This window comes from Thalassophryne amazonica, chromosome 20 (assembly GCF_902500255.1).
Source record: "Thalassophryne amazonica chromosome 20, fThaAma1.1, whole genome shotgun sequence".
NCBI classification, from domain to species: Eukaryota; Metazoa; Chordata; class Actinopteri; order Batrachoidiformes; family Batrachoididae; genus Thalassophryne; species Thalassophryne amazonica.
The window spans coordinates 46,674,546-46,693,849 of record NC_047122.1 but is presented as its reverse complement, the minus strand read 5'-3'; the positions used below and the strand labels follow the sequence as shown (position 1 = coordinate 46,693,849).

The 19,304-nt window shown below is 40.1% G+C and overlaps 1 protein-coding gene across 1 annotated transcript in view; it reads left to right on the top strand.

The window, feature by feature from the left end:
* Positions 1-6,157: 6,157 nt before the first annotated feature.
* LOC117502235 (zinc finger protein 385D-like) overlaps positions 6,158-19,304 on the top strand; it is a 46,732-nt gene continuing 33,585 nt past the window's right edge. The window contains exons 1-2 of the mRNA XM_034161280.1: positions 6,158-6,346; positions 10,189-10,304. Of these exons, the coding sequence (XP_034017171.1) occupies positions 6,337-6,346; positions 10,189-10,304 (126 nt within the window). The 5' untranslated portion in view covers positions 6,158-6,336. The remainder of the gene's footprint in view (positions 6,347-10,188; positions 10,305-19,304) is intronic.

The window sequence follows — 19,304 nt, the reverse complement described above, 5'->3', positions numbered from 1 at the left end:
TCTTCTTTTATTTGAAAAACAGGACCACTTTTGACATTTCCTACCACAGTCCTAAAGTTAGAAAGTTGTGTGATAGTTCTTTTCTCATTTTTATTCCAGTTGTTGAAGAAACAGAGAGCTCATCAAATGTCTCCAATCTCTGGTTGCTCTTCTTTTTCTGTATTTGTTCCCCACAACATTTCTGATTTGGCATGCTTTTTCACATTTTAGTACCAAAACCAGGTTTTATATTCCTTTCTCCTGTATGTGCACATACTTTAAAAGTCACCACAGGGGTGATGGGCCGTGCACAAGCACGTGCGTGAGCATAGGACACAGGTTTGACACTGTCTCTTCGGCTGACATCATCACATACGACACTGAATCAGATCGGATGCAGGCTGATCACCATGGTGATGTTGTTATGGCGACCAATCAAATGGAGAGGTGAGCTGATGGACGGCTGTGTGTCCAGGTTCAGCTCCACTAAACCCACAAAATACGTAGCAGCATGAGAGCTGAGAGGTAGATTACTGCCTCAATGCTTTATTTATTTTATTTTCTGGCCGTCCAGCTGAGGTGATGAAATGCCTTTCAGATGTGCAATTAAACAGGTTGCCAGTAACAAATTGAGCCGAGAGCCGCGGTTACATACCTCAGTTGCCATGGCAGCCGGTGTTTGTATGTGATGCTAAACGGGTGCAGGTATAAAGTGACCCGCTGTTATTTGAGCGCTGCTTTCAGCGAACACGTGAGAGCAGATCCATGTTGTCAACAGACAATGTTCCCGATGATGTTCCCAGTGAGTTTAATCCATGACATCTGGAGATTAGGAAGCTCTGTGTGATTGGCAAGTTCAGCAAAAGTAGATCACGTTGCACAACTTGTGCTGTCGTACGAGTTTAGTGGAGAGTTTTTGCTCATGAAGCTCAATTTCCCCCCCACTACCACCAAGTTGCATCATCCAGAAATCGACTGCTCCAGATGTTTCAGATAGTTGGCGGGTTCAGACCCAATGTTTCACACCGCAGCGCTGACACTCAAGGAAAGAATACACCTGGCTGAAAATAAATATGAAATATACGCTATGTTTCCCAACTTGATCGTGAGACTAAGTTTTTGCTCCAAGGCAATAGTCGGTTTTTCAGCTGCTACATCCAAAAGGAGGGGAAAAAGTAATACCACCCAAACCCAGAAAGTGCTCTGCTCTTTGTCAGAGGAGTACAACACATCGTGCTGTACAGCAGGCAACAAAAGCAAGCGTTAAACTGACTTCATGAGTAGATGTTTCCATGTGTGTGTTATTCTTCGTTTGCGCTTTTGTTCCATGGAGCTCGTGGATGGAGGTACGGTCCAAAAATGAAGTGACTTCCCCTGGAGAAAGCGCCACATGCATGAAAGAACTTTATATCGTAGACTCTCTTCAATGTAGGACGGCATGTGTTTATCCCAGTTCTGTTTTCATTACTCTGCACACTGGGGAAGGAGCGATACCAGGGGGATGTTTTCAATGTCATACATGTGCATGTGTATGTGTCTGCATGTTTGTGGACTAGATAACTCAAAAACAGCTGAAAGGGTTTACTTGAAACTTGGTGGGAATATTACTTGCATAGATATCTAGAGGTGATTAGATTTTGTAAAAGTTTGAACAAAGGTTAAGTAAAGAAGGTCCAATTTTTGTTGTTGTTGTTGCATATCTCAACAACCAAGAGGCCTAGATGCATTAAACCTGGAGACAATATTATTTGGATAGATATCGAGAGGTAAATAGATTTTGTAAAAGTTTGAACAAAGGTTAAGTAAAGAAGGTCCAATTTTTGTTGTTGTTGTATATCTCAACAACCAAGAGGCCTAGATGCATCAAACCTGTAGAGAATATTACTTGGATGGAAGCCAAGAGGTAATTCGATTTTGTAAGTTTGAACAAAGGTAAAGAAGGCCCATTTTTGTTGTTGTTGTATATCTCAACAACCAAGAGGCCGAGATGCATCAAACCTGGACAGAATATTACTTGGATTGATATTGAGAGGTAATTAGATTTTGTAAAGTTTGAACAAAGGTTAAGTAAAGAAGGTCCATCTTTGTCGTTGTGGTGTTGTATATCTCAACAACCAAGAGACCTAGACACATTAAACCTGGAGACAATATTATTTGGATAGATATCGAGAGGTAATTAGATTTTGTAAAAGTTTGAACAAAGGTTAAGTAAAGAAGGTTCAATTTTGTTGTTGCTGTTGTTGTATATCTCGACAACCAAGAGGCCTAGATGCATCAAACCTGGAGAGAATATTACTTGGATGGATGCCGAGAGGTAATTAGATTTTGTAAAAGTTTGAACAAAGGTTAAGTAAAGAAGGTCCAATTTATTGTTGTTGTTGTATATCTCAACAACCAAGAGGCCTAGATGGAACAAACCTGGAGAGAATATTACTTGGATAGATATCGAGAGGTAATTAGAATTTGGTGCAGTTTGGTCAAAGGTCAAGGAAGGCATGGTCTGGAAAAACACCTTATTTTTTTGTACAGTACTGTGCAAAAGATTATAATAAAGTTATAAGTAAGTTATAATAAAAGTAGTGTTTGATGCCCCTCCCCATACTCCTGTTTTTATTGGTGTGTCAACACAAAATCAGTTGCAACACAAGTGAATATGTGAGCTATATTTTTTTATGCAAATAATAATATTAATAATAATTTCTTCATACATTTAGTGGCCAGTAGAATACCACACAAACACAGTTGCAAATGAATCGTGCAACATTAAAATGATTATAAAACACAATTACTCATACTTTAACTTGCGTTTTCCTAAAACAGTTTTTGAGGCCCTGCGACTTATACTCTGATGTGACTTATATATTGAAAAGTCACACGTAAATAGAACCAAATTTTCATATGGATGATCATTAATGTTTAAATTCATCACACATTTCATTTATTTATAAATATTTATCAGGTTTGCATAATTTTTTTATGCTTTTTTTGATGCATTAATTGTACTTGGATACATTAAAAAAAGAGATTAGTTGAACCAACTTAAATGAATTGTTTCAATTGGTAACATCTAAATGAATTAAGCTGTTTGAACTTAAGTTTGTAAGTTAGTGCTGATATAAATGATTAAATTAAGTTCAAACAACTTAATTCATTTAGATGTTACCAATTGAACCACTTTTTTCAGTTGGCTCTTTTTTCAGTGTAGGTATCTTACAGGTGATTAGACGTTGTTGTAGTTTGATCAAAGGTCAGGGAAAACAGGGTCCAAAACTCCCAGCTTTTTTGTAAATCACAACAACCAAGACGCGTTGGTGGATGATCTTAAAAGAATAGAATAGAATAAATCTTTATTGTCCACCAAGATGGAAATTTCTTTTTACTGATCAACAAAATATTTTCTCCTCTCTTTGGGTGTGAGATGGACTGACACCCCTTTCTCTTTCTCTTGAGCAGCAGCTCATTCGCATTTAATGCGACGGCCACAAGAACAGGTTGATTTTTCACCCTGACCCACCAACACTGTCAGAGTGGTTCCATCACATTTGGAATCTGCCTCTCAGTATTGCCCTCTGTCCATCTGTCTGTTTTTTTTTTTTTTTTACATGTTTGCTGTTAAACAGATTCACAGATCAACTCCACATTTTTTCTGGATATGTTTGGCTCACAGTTAACATTGAAGCCTTCTGTCCTTGATTGTTACCAGATTTGCAAAGTATTTTATGAAACCCTTCTAAAACAGTAAGGTTAATGGTCAAGCCTGTTGATTTTGAGGTCAGAAGATCAAAGTTCAAGGTCACTAGCATTTTTTTTTAAACAAAAAGGCTCTTGTGAGCACAATAACATCTGCTGCACATACTTGATTGTTACCAAACATGGCATGTATATCAAACAACCCGACTCCAAGAATTATTTTTGACTTAGACTTCGACTTAGACTCATTTTTATTGTCATTAAGTAAAAAACATCACAGATGCTGTAACAGAACAAAATATTGATGCACTGCTCGAATAGATAAAAACAGAATAAAGCACAGAATACTTCCAGTCCAAGGTGTGTGATAGTGAAAAATAGGTTTAAAAATTGTCAATAACTGTCTCTGTATCTGTGTTTACGCAACATACAATAAATAAATAAAGGACACAGGATACTGCACATATGAAGGTGCTACAAGGATAAAGTTTCTACCAGATGCTACAGTGTATTCTATATCCTACATTCTATATTGCACAGGTCTTTCTATCGATTTGCATTTAACTGTCTTACGGTGGTTGGGTAAAAGCTGACCCTGAATCTGCATATTTTGCAACCCAGGCGACGATGCTGTCTACCTGAGGGCAGGAGGGAAAACAGATTGTGAAAGGGATGTGAAGTGTCCCAGATTATCCTTCCTGTCCTGGACAAGCAGCGCTGTTCTGCTAGTTCACCAATGGTTGGCAGCCTGGCCCTTTGGGGCAGTCAAGACCACTGAAATGTTTTATTTTTTAATCTAAAATGTGCTTGTAAGTACCATACCTTATGCTGTACATATCTAATTGTTAGCAACCTAACTAGGTCTGTTTGGTAGCCCGACTCCAATAACCCTATTCATACTGGGGTCAGGAGGTCAAAGGTTAAATTTATTAGAATTTTTTTTTTGACCACAAATTGCTTATGAGCATAGCATCTGCTGTACCTATTTCAATTTATTTTCATTTATATAGCACTAAATCACAACAAAGTTGCCTCAAGGCGCTTCACACAAGTAAAGTCTAATCTTACCAACCCCCATTGCAAGAACACATATGACAGGGGTAAGAAAAAAACTCTGTCTGAGGAAGAAACCTCAAGCAGACCAGACGCAAAGGGGTGACCCTCTGCTTGGGCCATGCTACAGACATAAATTATAAAACAATTCACAAAAACACCCTGATTGTTACCTATCTGATTGTTAGCCGCTTTAGTATACATGTTACTGTATGTAGACAGACTCCAAGAATCTTATTGATTTTTTGATTGGAAGAGTTTTTAAAAAGGTTAAGGGTAGTTTTGTACACTATTAATATTTGCTGTGGGCTGGGAGATACTGTGTCATTTATAGCTGTATAACCTCATTGGCTGTAGGGAATACTTGAATATAAAGTGATATAACCATTTTTAAGACACCTGGAGCCCTGCGTGAGTGTGCCTGCACACACACACACACACACACACATATATATATATATATATATATATATATATATATATATATATATATATATATATATATAATATCAGCGTTTTGACTGTGTTTTCCTCTTTAAGCACACATATGATTCATTTCCTCATGCAGAACAAATTAAAATGCACATTAATTCAGTTGCACGAGCATGCACGATCACTGCCTGCACAATTGTTGAGCTGACAGCCCATTTGAGCTAAAGCTCCCTGGGGTTGACGGACTGTGGGAAAACACATGCTGCTGTCCAGTTTCCTGACACAGGAGGATCACGGCTGGGCTTGATGACAAGAAAGTTGAACTGAGGTCAGATTTCCAAAACATACAACACATTTTGACAGTTTAAGGTTGAGCATGCACGTGCATGTGCCAGCAAGCATTCAAGATATAAAGAAGTGAACATGCAGCATTTCAGATGTTTTAAGTGATCTTGACACATGAATATACATATTAATATGCATATGCATGAAATTGCAATGTAGATGCATTTGTGACAGACGGTATGTTTTTAGGCAATCTGTGTGTATTTTTTCTGTATAGTTTCTTCTGTGAAGTGAATGCTGCATCTAAAAATGAGAGGAAACAAGTGAGGGTGGGAAACCTTACAGCCAGAGGAACAAGAACACGGGGATTCTTCCAAAAGCCTGCAGTGTGAGAGGGAAGCCTGCAGGCACAAGTCACACTGTGACCTACGGGGATGGAATCACATAAGCAGGAAGGAATTCCCATGATACTTTTGGAAATCCTCTCTGAAATTCCGTACATCTCATTTTGTGGTATTTGAGCTCTGTGCTCAGTCTTAAATATGCATTTTGTTCTGTGTGTGTTGGCATGAAGGGTTGCACTAATCAGGTGGTAAAATGCACTCATTAGGATCATTTTCACATTTCGGCTGAATGAAAAACAGATTTTTGTGCGATGCAGATACAGGAGCAGACTCGAACACGGTCTGTGAGGAGGAGGAGGAGGAGGAGGAGGAGGGGGAGGAGGAGGAGGCGGCGGGAAGCCCAGGAGGAGGGAATCCAGAGAGGAAGGAGCAGCATTGGTGCAGCAGGAGAGAGAAGAACGCAAGCGAGGAGGAGAGGACACACGTTCATCTCTGCCTGGAGATGAAAGACACTTTTATGTTACGCTGAAAGGGATTTTCAGTTGGTGTCGTCATGTATTTTGGTACGTAAACGACGCATGATGATGCTTCTGATCTGAAGTTTTTCATGTGCAGCAGTCACTTGTTGCTGTGTTTAAATGGGCGTGCATTTGCTTCAGCAGACTAACAGACAGATGCTTTGACAGTAGTTTATATTCTGCATGTTTTAATGCAGACTGTGTGATCGTGATAATTTACTTTTCTTAAATGTGCAAATCAGACACACCAGAGGCTACTATGCCATTAAGGGGAAAATTATATAAGTTTGATTTTGGAGGCTATAGGATAAAATTCAACTGGAGTTTAATTCTATATATTATCGAAATGATTTGATTAAGAAATCAACTCTCACCGTATGACATCATAAAAACAGAGCCAAGTGGATAACATCTGGAATAATTTAGAAGCGATTAAACATTCTATCGCAGAATTGATGTTTTCATATCTCTGGGTCATCTGACCTTGAGATTGAGAGATGCCTGAGAAGAGCTCATGGACTCATAAGGTTGCTGGAAGAGGGTGTTTGGTGACGCCGAAATCTTTGCAGGACAACGAAGGTCCAAGTCTTGAGGGTTCTGGTGCTTACTGTTTTGCTGTGTGGTTGTGAGACTTGACGACTACAAGTTACCCAAGGTGATGACTGGATCTGGGGGCTCAGATGAGGAGTATCACTTGCCAAATATGACATTTTGACCATGTGGTGCTTTCCTCTGCACATGATTCATGCAGGTGCCTCTGTGTTGATGACTCCCACATTGCACCTGGCTGAGGGAGATACATCGTCACTTTTGAGAGAAAGGGAGTGACTGGTTGTCTGCCTGGGTGGTTGCTTTCCAGTATGCAAGGCAGTTCTCTCCTGTGTGTGTGTGTGTTGCGATGCACAGCAGTAGTGCATTCTCCAAGATTCATAAGTTATCACTTAATATGAAGCTAAGCATTTTTCCACAATTTGTTTTTTATTTGCAGTTAATACAAGTCCAAATCTTTGAATTCTGCATCAAGATTCTGTTAAAAAACACAAATTTCTTGCTCATTTTTCATTTGTTCATATTTCCAATATGACTATTTAAAAAACTAAACATATTTTATGTATGTAAAATTGTTACAGCATTTTTTTTAAATTGGGACTTGACACATCATTAAACACAAATTTCTTGCTCATTTTTCATTTGTTCATATTTCCAATATGACTGTTTAAAAAAGTAAACATATTTTATGAATATAAAATTGTTACAGCATTTTTTAAATTGGGACTTGACACATCATTAAACTAGAGCACTGTGCTTGTAGAGCACAAACCTCTGCCAACACTAGTTTCCAATTCCACAAAATTTTTACCTTGGATAAAAATTTCAGGGTCAAAGTCTTTTCATAAGATAAATTAGATGTGATCAAATGTCAGGAGGATATATTTAGTTCATGCACTTGAATCTAAGTTTTTTTTTGTGGTGTTGTCAGGTTTTTTTTTTTTTTTAACTTCATCAGTTTCTGAATTCTTTTTTCACGTAATTTTCACAGAACATTGGTTATCTTTGCTATAAACAATATTTCTTTGCTTTTTGGCACTTTGTTTCCGACTGATAACTGGAAGATAAACAGGCATAAAATTAGAACCTCCATCCAATTTTGGTGGTGTAGGTAAATCAATAACAGAAAAATGAAAGTGATCGAGGCACTTTTGATTGAAGTATAATGCAAAAATGTACACCAAATATGCTTTCAATATTAAATTCAAATGTCCACAAAATCCACAATCCAGATCAGATCTGGATCAAACTTTGTCATGTGATAGTAAGTGTCAGTCTGCACCTCACTTTCAAATATGAGAGTGATTGGGGTACGTTTGATTAAGATATAATGTAAAATATACATTAAATGGGGTTTTCAATGTTAAATTTAAATGGCCACAAAATGTGTAGTCTGGATCAGATCTGGATCAAACTTTGTCATGTGATAGTGAGTGTCAGTCTGCACCCCGCTTTCAAATATGAGAGTGATTGGGGTACATTTGATTAAGATATAATGTAAAATATACATTAAATGGGGTTTTCAATGTTAAATTTAAATGGCCACAAAATGTGTAATCTGGATCAGATCTGGATCGAACTTTGTCAGTCAATAAAGGGATACCATCCTGCATAACTCTTTCAAATATGAAAGAAATTTGATCCTTTTTTGACAGAGTTTTGCTTTTTTTTTCAAATTTGTTCAAAGATAGGAATTGTGAATGAAAAATTGTGGGCTCCAGGCTGTTCACAAAGAAACAAGAGTGAAAACATAACCTCCTCCAACTTCGTTGGTGGAGGTAAAAAAAAAATAAAATCTGTCTTTGTGTCTGAAAAGTGTTTCTGGGATTAAAGACATTTCTTATATAACTTTCAAAATTCATTTTCGACAAAAAAAAAACAACCAGTCACGTCAAACTCAAATGTGTGCACGCACCCTCATGTGAATGCACAAACTTAGGTGATTAAAAGCAATCAGACTAATGTCAGAGCGGATGGCTGTGCTGTGATTGTGATTATGATGATTACACATGCGGGCTGGTCCTGAATCAAACTCTAATCAAAGTCTAAGAAAATTCAAATGGCAAAACAGCCCTCTGTAATCAGACCTGAACAACACAAACAACGTGATTATCACACGCGCACAAGGGTTACTTCCAAGCTCATTCAACCACAGCCAAGTGTGTGCACATCAGGCTGCAAGTCAGCGCTTCTTTATATGCATCACTGCGCTTTGAGAGGGATTTTAATCTGATTAATATCATGGTGTGTTAATTGGTGCTGGCATGTAAATAATTTGAAGTAGCAGTTTCACCTGGAATTTCATAAAAGGATTATTAAATGGAATAGTTTTGACTGTTTCCAAAATAAAGGTCAAACAAAGTCAACGTCCATTGGATTCAATGACGTGACGTAATGTTACTCTGTAACGTGATAACTAAGCATGACAGATGTGCAAACTATCCCTTATTAGAACCCTATTAACCCCAAAAATAATTTGCATAATTGTTTTACTGAAATTGGAGCAACTTTAACTTTTGACCCCTGTACAAACTGAAACTGACCTTTGTCACCATTTTTGCTGTTTTACCCATAACTCCAGAACATTCAGCCATAGATAGTCCAAACTATACCTTTTTGGAATCATTATGATCAGAGAAATAATGTGATATAGTTTTCAACATGATTGGAGCATTTGTAAATTTTAACCTCTGTGTAAGTTTTCATTGACCTCTACCTGGCAGCTGCCACCCTGTGCTGGTTATCATATATTTTTGTGTAGGCCATGATACACTGAGGCTGGATTCTAAGTGTCGTTTGGTCCCCTTAAGTGGTACCAAAAACCTGCTTGGCCCATGGACTAAAAGGTTTAATCATATATGTAAAGGGAATTGCATAAATAATTATGATTGACAAACGCTGCTGCATGCAGAATGACATTTTCCAGTATTTAAAATGAAAAATTGTGCATTTAAAACAGACCGAAGAGTCTATATTTATAGCTTTACAGATTGCCGTAGAATGCAGTAAAAAGGCTATAAATTTTAACAAATGTTAGAAGGGACTGTACTCTAAGAAATAAAACGCTGAATTTAATTAATAAAGTTAAGGTAACTTTTTCCACATAACACTGTCAATTAAGTGTAAAACAGTATTTTTTGTTGAAATTAATTAAATCAAATGAAACATTATTACTTAAATCCCTAAAATGAACAATTGCAAGTATATTGAAATATATTGAGTTCAGCCAGGACCCCATGGTGTGTGTGCCCCCCCCCAGACCTGTAGGGGGGAAGGGGGAGTTCTTTTTTTGTGAGTTTGAAATTTAACAACCTATACTTCCCTTCTCCCTCCCACAGGTAACATGTGTCACAGTGTCCTGCCTCCACTGGCCCGTCCCGCACTGGGCCGGACCCAGGCCTCGCCGGATCTGAAGCCCCTCCTCCCCTTTCACCTGTTGCTGGGATTCAGTGACGTGAGTCTCACCTCTCTCTCTCTCCCCCGCTGTAATCCTCTGTCGTCTTATCAAAAACCCTTCAGATCTTCTATTAGTGAAGGAGATGATTCGGTGCACTACACCTCCCGTGCGTAGTTATTCCCCGTGCACAGATGTGTGGACGTGCTGCCTTCACCTTTCTGAATATATCACCTCTGATGCAGAGAAAGCTGACATTACCACACAAGCCCGTTCTTTGGTATTCGTCATGTGGAGCTTTTGTGCGAGCTGCCTGCCTCGCTGTTTGACTGAAGGCTGGAGTCTGGTGAACAGGGGAGTCGGGCTTCACGTCTTAATAGACTGACTTACAAAATACGTCAAGTCCTTGTGTCCAGCTGTCGTAAGACGCCCGTGCTGAGATTTTCGTTGTGTTTCTCGTGGGTGCAGCGATTTACTCCAACAACGCCTGGCGCATCATAAAGTCTTGCATATTGTTTGTGCACAACTCCTTCTGAGTGTCATCCAAAAGCACTCAGTTTTGAACATAAATTTTACTAAAGAGCTCAGAAGGGACGGAAGCCAGAAAAACATTGTCCTGTAGCTCATGAGTGGCTCAGTCACAGGTCAACCCACAGGCAGATTTTGCAACTTGTTGTTTGCTCTTGAATTTTCTTCTTGAATTATTCCCAACGTTACTGTTACTGCTACTGAAATATATAGCAGGAGAGATGGGGAAACATGTTGCCAGGGTCAAAGGTGACAATAGGATTTTGGCTTTGTTGGGGGGTGGGGCCATTAAAAGATAATTTTTTTTTTTTTTTTTAGTTTGATCAAAAAGAAACTTCAGTTCTCTGAAGAGCAATTTCAGGGCAAAATCTGTTCTCTATGGTTACTTTGTTACTGAGGGGTCATTTCAGAGAGGCTAAAGGTCAAAAGATGTTTCTGTGTAGGCTCTCAGTTGTCCAGGTGGTTTCCATAGTAGAGAAGCTTGAATCTTCGACTGGACTGGGTTGCTTGACGCGAGGACGTTTCACTTCAAATCGCAGAAGCTTCCTCAGCTAAAATTCTTACTCTGGAAGTCTGACTTCTGTCTGACTCTTGTAGAGAATAAAACAGAAGCCAACAAAAGCTGGAGTTTTAAACCTAACCAGACCCCTCCTACTGAGAGGCAGACTGCTATAGGCTAGTGACTAAACAATAGCTCTAATTAACAACTATTGTGCTGTAGTTAGCACACCTAATGGCAGGACAGTTGTCCCTCTAATGATGGGATGGATGCCTTTCTGATGGCTCCCTTGATGACATGAATGACTCATTACCATGAACAAAAGACTGAAACTCCTTTGACCTGAGTACCCCATTGTAAACAGGGGATAAAGTGTGTCTCAGACCCCCTCCCCGGTTAAGGCTGGGTTTCAAACGTTTCACAAAACAGGCAGAGAGGCAGAGACTGCTGGAGGATGTGTCTCTACTTAAAGGACCAAACTCACACCAGACCACATCTGCCAACTCTTGGAGATCTGTCTCAACACCACGTATTTCCTGTTTAGGGGGAATTACTAAAGGCAGATTCATGGTTGTGCAATGGGGTCTCCGGTATCCCCCATTGTGGCCAATCTGTACATGGAGCGAGTGGAGAAGACAGCCTTGACGTCTTTCACAGGCATCTCTCCCAGTCACTGGTTCAGATATGTTGATGACACATGGGTCAAAATCAAGCAACAGCAAGTTGAGGACTTTACAGAACACATCAACTCGGTGGACGCCAATATCAAGTTCACACGTGAGGATGCCAGAAACAACCATTTAGCCTTCTTGGACTGTGATGTTACGATTGGAGAGAACAGGCAGCTCCAGACAGAGGTTTACAGAAAACCCACTCACACTGACCAATATCTGCTCTTTGGCTCAAACCACCCCCTTGAACACAAGCTCGGGGTGATCAGGACGCTTCAGCACAGAGACCTACAGGTGCCCACAACTGCAGAGGGAAGGGCTAAAGAACAACAACTTGTCCGGAAAGCCCTCACAGTATGTGGGTACCCACGATGGTCCCTGGACAAACTGCAGAGGTCCCAGAGAACTAAGAGACCAGAAAGACAGGAGACAGAGACAAGAAGAAGAGAGTGTCTCTCCCTTATTTAGCAGGAGTAGGGGAAAAACTACAGAGGATCTTCAGACAGCACAAAATCCCAGTTTACTTTAAACCGGTTAACACCTTGAGACAGAAATTAGTTCACCCTAAGGACAGGATCCCTAGTTACAAACAGAGCAATGTAGTGTATTCTATCAGATGTCAGGAAAACTGTAACAAACACTACATAGGGGAGACTAAGCAACCTTTAAACAAGAGGCTATACCAGCACCGCAGAGAGGTCGCCAGTGGACCTCAGTCTGCGGTTCACCTCCACCTTAAAGACACTAACCACACGTTTGAGGACAAGGAAGTTAAAATATTAGCCAGAGAGAAGAAATGGTTTGAGAGAGGGGTCAAGGAGGCATTCTTTGTGAAACGTTTGAAACCCAGCCTTAACCGGGGAGGGGGTCTGAGACATGCTTTATCCCCTGTTTACAATGGGGTACTCAGGTCAAAGGAGTTTCAGTCTTTTGTTCATGGTAATGAGTCATTCACGTCATCAAGGGAGCCATCAGAAAGGCATCCATCCCATCATTAGAGGGACAGCTGTCCTGCCATTAGGTGTGCTAACTACAGCACAATAGTTGTTAATTAGAGCTATTGTTTAGTCACTAGCCTATAGCAGTCTGCCTCTCAGTAGGAGGGGTCTGGTTAGGTTTAAAACTCCAGCTTTTGTTGGCTTCTGTTTTATTCTTCTCTACAAGAGTCAGACAGAAGTCAGACTTCCAGAGTAAGAATTTTAGCTGAGGAAGCTTCTGCGATTTGAAGCGAAACGTCCTCGCGTCAAGCAACCCAGTCCAGTTGAAGATTCAAGCTTCTCTACTATGTCAAAAGATATGTTTCTGGTCATTTTCAGAAAAAGCGTTTGCAATAATTATTCTCCGCACACACATTCCCTCACTTGTGCTACACTCAAAGCCATATCAAAGGTCATTCATTCATTTTTCTGCCACTTATCCAGGTCTATTGCAGTGAGAGTAGATGAAGCAGCTCATCCTACACTTCCCTAATCTCGGTCAAGTCCTCTAATTCTTCCTGTGGGATCCCGCAGGGTTCCCAAACCAGTTGGGAAATATAATCCCTCCACTGTCTCCTGGGTCTTCCTGGGGGTTTTATCCCAGTTGGACGTGCATGGAAGATCTCCCTATTGGGAGATGACTGGTCATCCTCACCAGATGCCCGAACCACCTCAGTTGACTCCTGTTAATGCGAGGAAGCAGTGGCTGTACTCTTGAGTCCCTACTGTACTGTATGTCCAATGGGCAGTGGACATGTACATAGTAAAGGTCTTTTTTTTTAAATGTCAGTGATTATTTGGGTTAGGGTTAAGGATAGTCTGGAGGGTCCAGCCCCTCTTTTTTAATTAAAAAGAAGGTTTGGATCCACACGTGACGTGGTTAGGTCAGCATTTTGGTCTAAATCTGATCAACAGCTGGGTGTTGATTGGCTGAGGGAGCTCGTATGTCATCACCTTGACCAAGTTGCCGTACTGGAAGAGCAACGTTGGAGGAGAAAATTAATTTTGACCATTGATAAATCAAGACTCAACAACAACTCAAGTGCTTAAAACTTTTGTTGACGCAACACCTCTGAAGGTCACAGCAGAAATGACATGTATGTCACCCGTTTGTTTTGTCTGTCACCTTTGGAAGGGATTCAGGGTGAGTTGAGGGGATTGGGGTTATGATAACTGGTGGTTGGCTCTCACTGCGGTATTGTATCACTTCCTGTTCCGGAGCACAGCGGTGTTTTGCTGTATCTGTTAGCTGTTTAATCTGTGCAGTTAGATTGATCTAGTTAACTAGATAACAATTTGCTTCACAGTGTAATCTTAACGTGCCTTAACTAAAGCACTCCCTCTGCTGAATCACCTCTAAATTATTTACACATTATTCACTTTGTGTGTTTTTAGGAATCCGCTAGCTTAGCGCAGCTACTAGCTCTTAGCTGGTTTAGCATGGCGGCTTCTCCTGTCTCTTCCGCACTTTTCTGCTCTGGGTGTGAAATGTTTAGTTATTCCTTGGCCTCCTTTAGCAGTAATGGTACTTGTAATAAGTGTAGCTTATTCGTAGCTTTGGAGGCCAGGCTGGGCGAATTGGAGACTCCGCTCTGCACCTTGGAAAATCCTACAGCTAGCCAGGCCCCTGTAGTCGGTGCGGACCAAGGTAGCTTAGCCGCTGTTAGTTACCCTCCAGCGGATCCCGAGCAGCCGGGAAAGCAGGCTGACTGGGTGACTGTGAGGAGGAAGCGTAGTCCTAAACAGAAGCCCCGTGTACACCGCCAACCCATTCACATTTCTAACCATTTTTCCCCACTCGGCGACACACCCACCGAGGAACAAACTCTGGTTATTGGCGACTCTGTTTTGAGAAATGTGAAGTTAGCGACACCAGCAACCATAGTCAATTGTCTTCCGGGGGCCAGAGCAGGCAACATTGAAGGAAATTTGAAACTGCTGGCTAAGGCTAAGCGTAAATTTGGTAAGATTGTAATTCATGTCGGCAGTAATGACACCCGGTTACGCCAATTGGAGGTCACTAAAATTAATATTGAGTCGGTGTGTAACTTTGCAAAAACAATGTCGGACTCTGTAGTTTTCTCTGGGCCCCTCCCCAATCGGACCGAGAGTGACATGTTTAGCCGCATGTTCTCCTTGAATTGCTGGCTGTCTGAGTGGTGTCCAAAAAATGAGGTGGGCTTCATAGATAATTGGCAAAGCTTCTGGGGAAAACCTGGTCTTGTTAGGAGAGACGGCATCCATCCCACTTTGGATGGAGCAGCTCTCATTTCTAGAAATCTGGCCAATTTTATTAAATCCTCCAAACCGTGACTATCCAGGGTTGGGACCAGGAAGCAGAGTTGTAGTCTTACACACCTCTCTGCAGCTTCTCTCCCCCTGCCATCCCCTCATTACCCCATCCCCGTAGAGACGGTGCCTGCTCCCAGACTACCAATAACCAGCAAAAATCTATTTAAGTATAAAAATTCAAAAAGAAAAAATAATATAGCACCTTCAACTGCACCACAGACTAAAACAGTTAAATGTGGTCTATTAAACATTAGGTCTCTCTCTTCTGAGTCCCTGTTAGTAAATTATGATCAACATATTGATTTATTCTGCCTTACAGAAACCTGGTTACAGCAGGATGAATATGTTAGTTTAAATGAGTCAACACCCCCGAGTCACACTAACTGCCAGAACGCTCCTAGCACGGGCCGAGGCGGAGGATTAGCAGCAATCTTCCACTCTTATTAATTCAATATTAAAGCTTATTAATTAAACAAAAACCCAGACAGAGCTTTAATTCATTTGAAAGCTTGACTCTTAGTCTTGTCCATCCAAATTGGAAGTCCCAAAAACCACTTTTATTTGTTGTTATCTGTAGTCCACCTGGTCGTTATTAATAATAATTATAGTGGGCGATTTTAACATCCACACAGATGCTGAGAATGACAGCCTCAATTGGCTTTGCTCAAAATGTAAATGAGTCCACCCACCACTTTAATCATACCTTAGATCTTGTTCTGACTTATGGTATGGAAATTGAAGACTTAACAGTATTCCCTGAAAACCCCCTTCTGTCTGAACATTTCTTAATAACATTTACATTTACTCTGATGGACTACCCAGCAGTGGGGAATAAGTTTCATTACAGTAGAAGTCTTTCAGAAAGCGCTGTAACTAGGTTTATGGATATGATTCCTTCTTTATGTTCTCCAATGCCATATACCAACACAGGGCAGAGAAGCTACCTAAACTCTGTGAGTGAGATAGATTATCTCGTCAATAGTTTTATATCCTCATTGAGGACAACTTTGGATGCTGTAGCTCCTCTGAAAAAGAGAGCTTTAAATCAGAAGTGCCTGACTCCGTGGTATAACTCACAAACTCATAGCTTGAAGCAGATAACCCATACGTTGGAGAGGAAATGGTGTCTCACTAATTTAGAAGATCTTCACTTAACCTGGAAAAAGAGTCTGTTGCTCTATAAAAAAAAGCCCTCCGTAAAGCTAGGACATCTTACTGCTCATCACTAATTGAAGAAAATAAGAACAACCCCAGGTTTCTTTTCAGCACTGTAGCCAGGCTGACAAAGAGTCAGAGCTCTATTGAGCCGAGTATTCCTTTAACTTTAACTAGTAATGACTTCATGACTTTCTTTGCTAATAAAATTTTAACTATTAGAGAAAAAATTACTCATAACCATCCCAAAGACATATCGTTCTCTTTGGCTGCTTTCAGTGATGCCGGTATTTGGTTAGACTCTTTCTCTCCGATTGTTCTGTCTGAGTTATTTTCATTAGTTACTTCCTCCAAACCATCAACATGTCTATTAGACCCGATTCCTACCAGGCTGCTCAAGGAAGCCCTACCATTAATTAATGCTTCGATCTTAAATATGATCAATCTATCTTTATTAGTTGGCTATGTACCACAGGCTTTTAAGGTGACAGTAATTAAACCATTACTTAAAAAGCCATCACTTGACCCAGCTATCTTAGACAGCATTGCTTAAATTTTCATTGTTACACAGATGATACCCAGCTTTATCTATCCATGAAGCCAGAGGACACACACCAATTAGCTAAACTGCAGGACTGTCTTACAGACATAAAGACATGGATGACCTCTAATGTCCTGCTGTTAAACTCAGATAAAACTGACGTTATTGTACTTGGCCCCACAAATCTTAGAAACATGGTGTCTAACCAGATCCTTACTCTGGATGGCATTACCCTGACCTCTAGTAATACTGTGAGAAATCTTGGAGTCATTTTTGATCAGGATATGTCATTCAATGCGCATATTAAACAAATATGTAGGACTGCTTTTTTGCATTTGCACAATATCTATAAAATTAGAAAGGTCTTGTCTCAGAGTGATGCTGAAAAACTAATTCATGCATTTATTTCCTCTAGGCTGGACTATTGTAATTCATTATTATCAGGTTGGCCTTAAAGTTCCCTGAAAAGCCTTCAGTTAATTCAAAATGCTGCAGCTAGAGTACTGACGGGGACTAGAAGGAGAGAGCATATTTCACCCATATTGGCTTCTCTTCATTGGCTTCCTGTTAATTCTAGAATAGAATTTAAAATTCTTCTTCTTACTTATAAGGTTTTGAATAATCAGGCTTACTTGTAGTTCCTAGGGTTTGTAAGAGTAGAATGGGAGGCAGAGCCTTCAGCTTTCAGACTCCTCTCCTCTGGAACCAGCTCTCAATTCGGATCAGGGAGACAGACACCCTCTCTACTTTTAAGATTAGGATTAAAACTTTCCTTTTTGCTAAAGCTTATAGTTAGGGCTGGATCAGGTGACCCTGAACCATCCCTTAGTTATGCTGCTATAGACTTAGACTGCTGGGGGGTTCCCATGATGCACTGAGTGTTTCTTTCTCTTTTTGCTCTGTATGCACCACTCTGCATTTAATCATTAGTGATTGATCTCTGCTCCCCTCCACAGCATGTCTTTTTCCTGGTTCTCTCCCTCAGCCCCAACCAGTCCCAGCAGAAGACTGCCCCTCCCTGAGCCTGGTTCTGCTGGAGGTTTCTTCCTGTTAAAAGGGAGGTTTTCCTTCCCACTGTCGCCAAGTGCTTGCTCACAGGGGGTCGTTTTGACCGTTGGGGTTTTTCCGTAATTATTGTATGGCTTTGCCTTACAATATAAAGCACCTTGGGGCAACTGTTTGTTGTGATTTGGCGCTATATAAATAAAATTGATTTGATTTTGATTTGATGATAACGGTTCTTGGAGGTCTTGTGTTTCCGGTCTAATGTGGAGTTCTACTTTACGTTCTGCAGCCCAACACGAGGCTAACGTTAGCGGCTCGCCTTATGAGACTCACATAAAGCTCACCGCTGGCAAAAATGTGCAAAAGGAACAAATAGAAACTTGGTCTCTGAGTGATTTGTGCCTCAAATCTTTTCTCTGGCCTCAGTGGTTACTGAGATATAAATAGTGGCTGAGTTATGTTGTGTTTGGCATTAGAGAACTGAAAGAAAAAGTGCGGTTACATTTTGTAAAAAAATAAATAAATCTTGGTCACACTTTCCACACAGAATTTCTGAGTACATTTAATGAGGTATTTTCTCTTATTTTTCTTAGTAAATGTTACTCATTTGTCATTAGTTCATCCTCCTTTTGGGGTGAGTAGTTAGGCACTTTAAAAACTTTATTTTATTGGATTGACACAGCTTTGAAACAGAATTTGCTCATAAAAATTCAGTAAATTTACTGATTAAAAAGAAAACAAAACAAGAGCTTATCAGTGAAAAACAAGAAACTTAATTTAACAAAAATAAATACATTGTTGAAACTGATCACATATAAACAGTAACTGACACCAACTAATTTTTTGTAAGTTACTCAATTAAAAAAGTTCCTTTATCCAAAAAAAAAAATTAGTGAATGCAACTTCATTTTTTTTTTTAATAGAACTGGTTTCAACAAATATTTTTTGCAACAAATTTGCAACATTTTGCAAATTTCTGAGTGGTAGCTTTTAAAATGCTACATTCATTCATTTATTTTCTATACCTGCTTATTCCAGTTAAGGGTCAATTCCAGCAGTCACTGGGCGAGAGGCGGGATACACCCTGGACAGGATACCAGTCTATCGCAGGGCCAAAAAAATGTTATGGTATGCTGCATTTTAGGGTTGTTTGGTAGCAGGAATGGAATATAGCATTCGTAACCATCTGTTCATTAGTTTTTAAAACCCTGCAACAACTGATCAGTGTGTTTTCATGAGCTTAAAATGAACCCTTCATATCTACGTGGGAGTGGGCCTCTCATGGAGACTGCCATGTTGCACCATCATGTTGATACAGTAGCTCACAAGGGACACACTTACTTCACCGTTTACATTTTGCAGAGCAGCTGGAAGACTGAAAAAAAAAAGAGA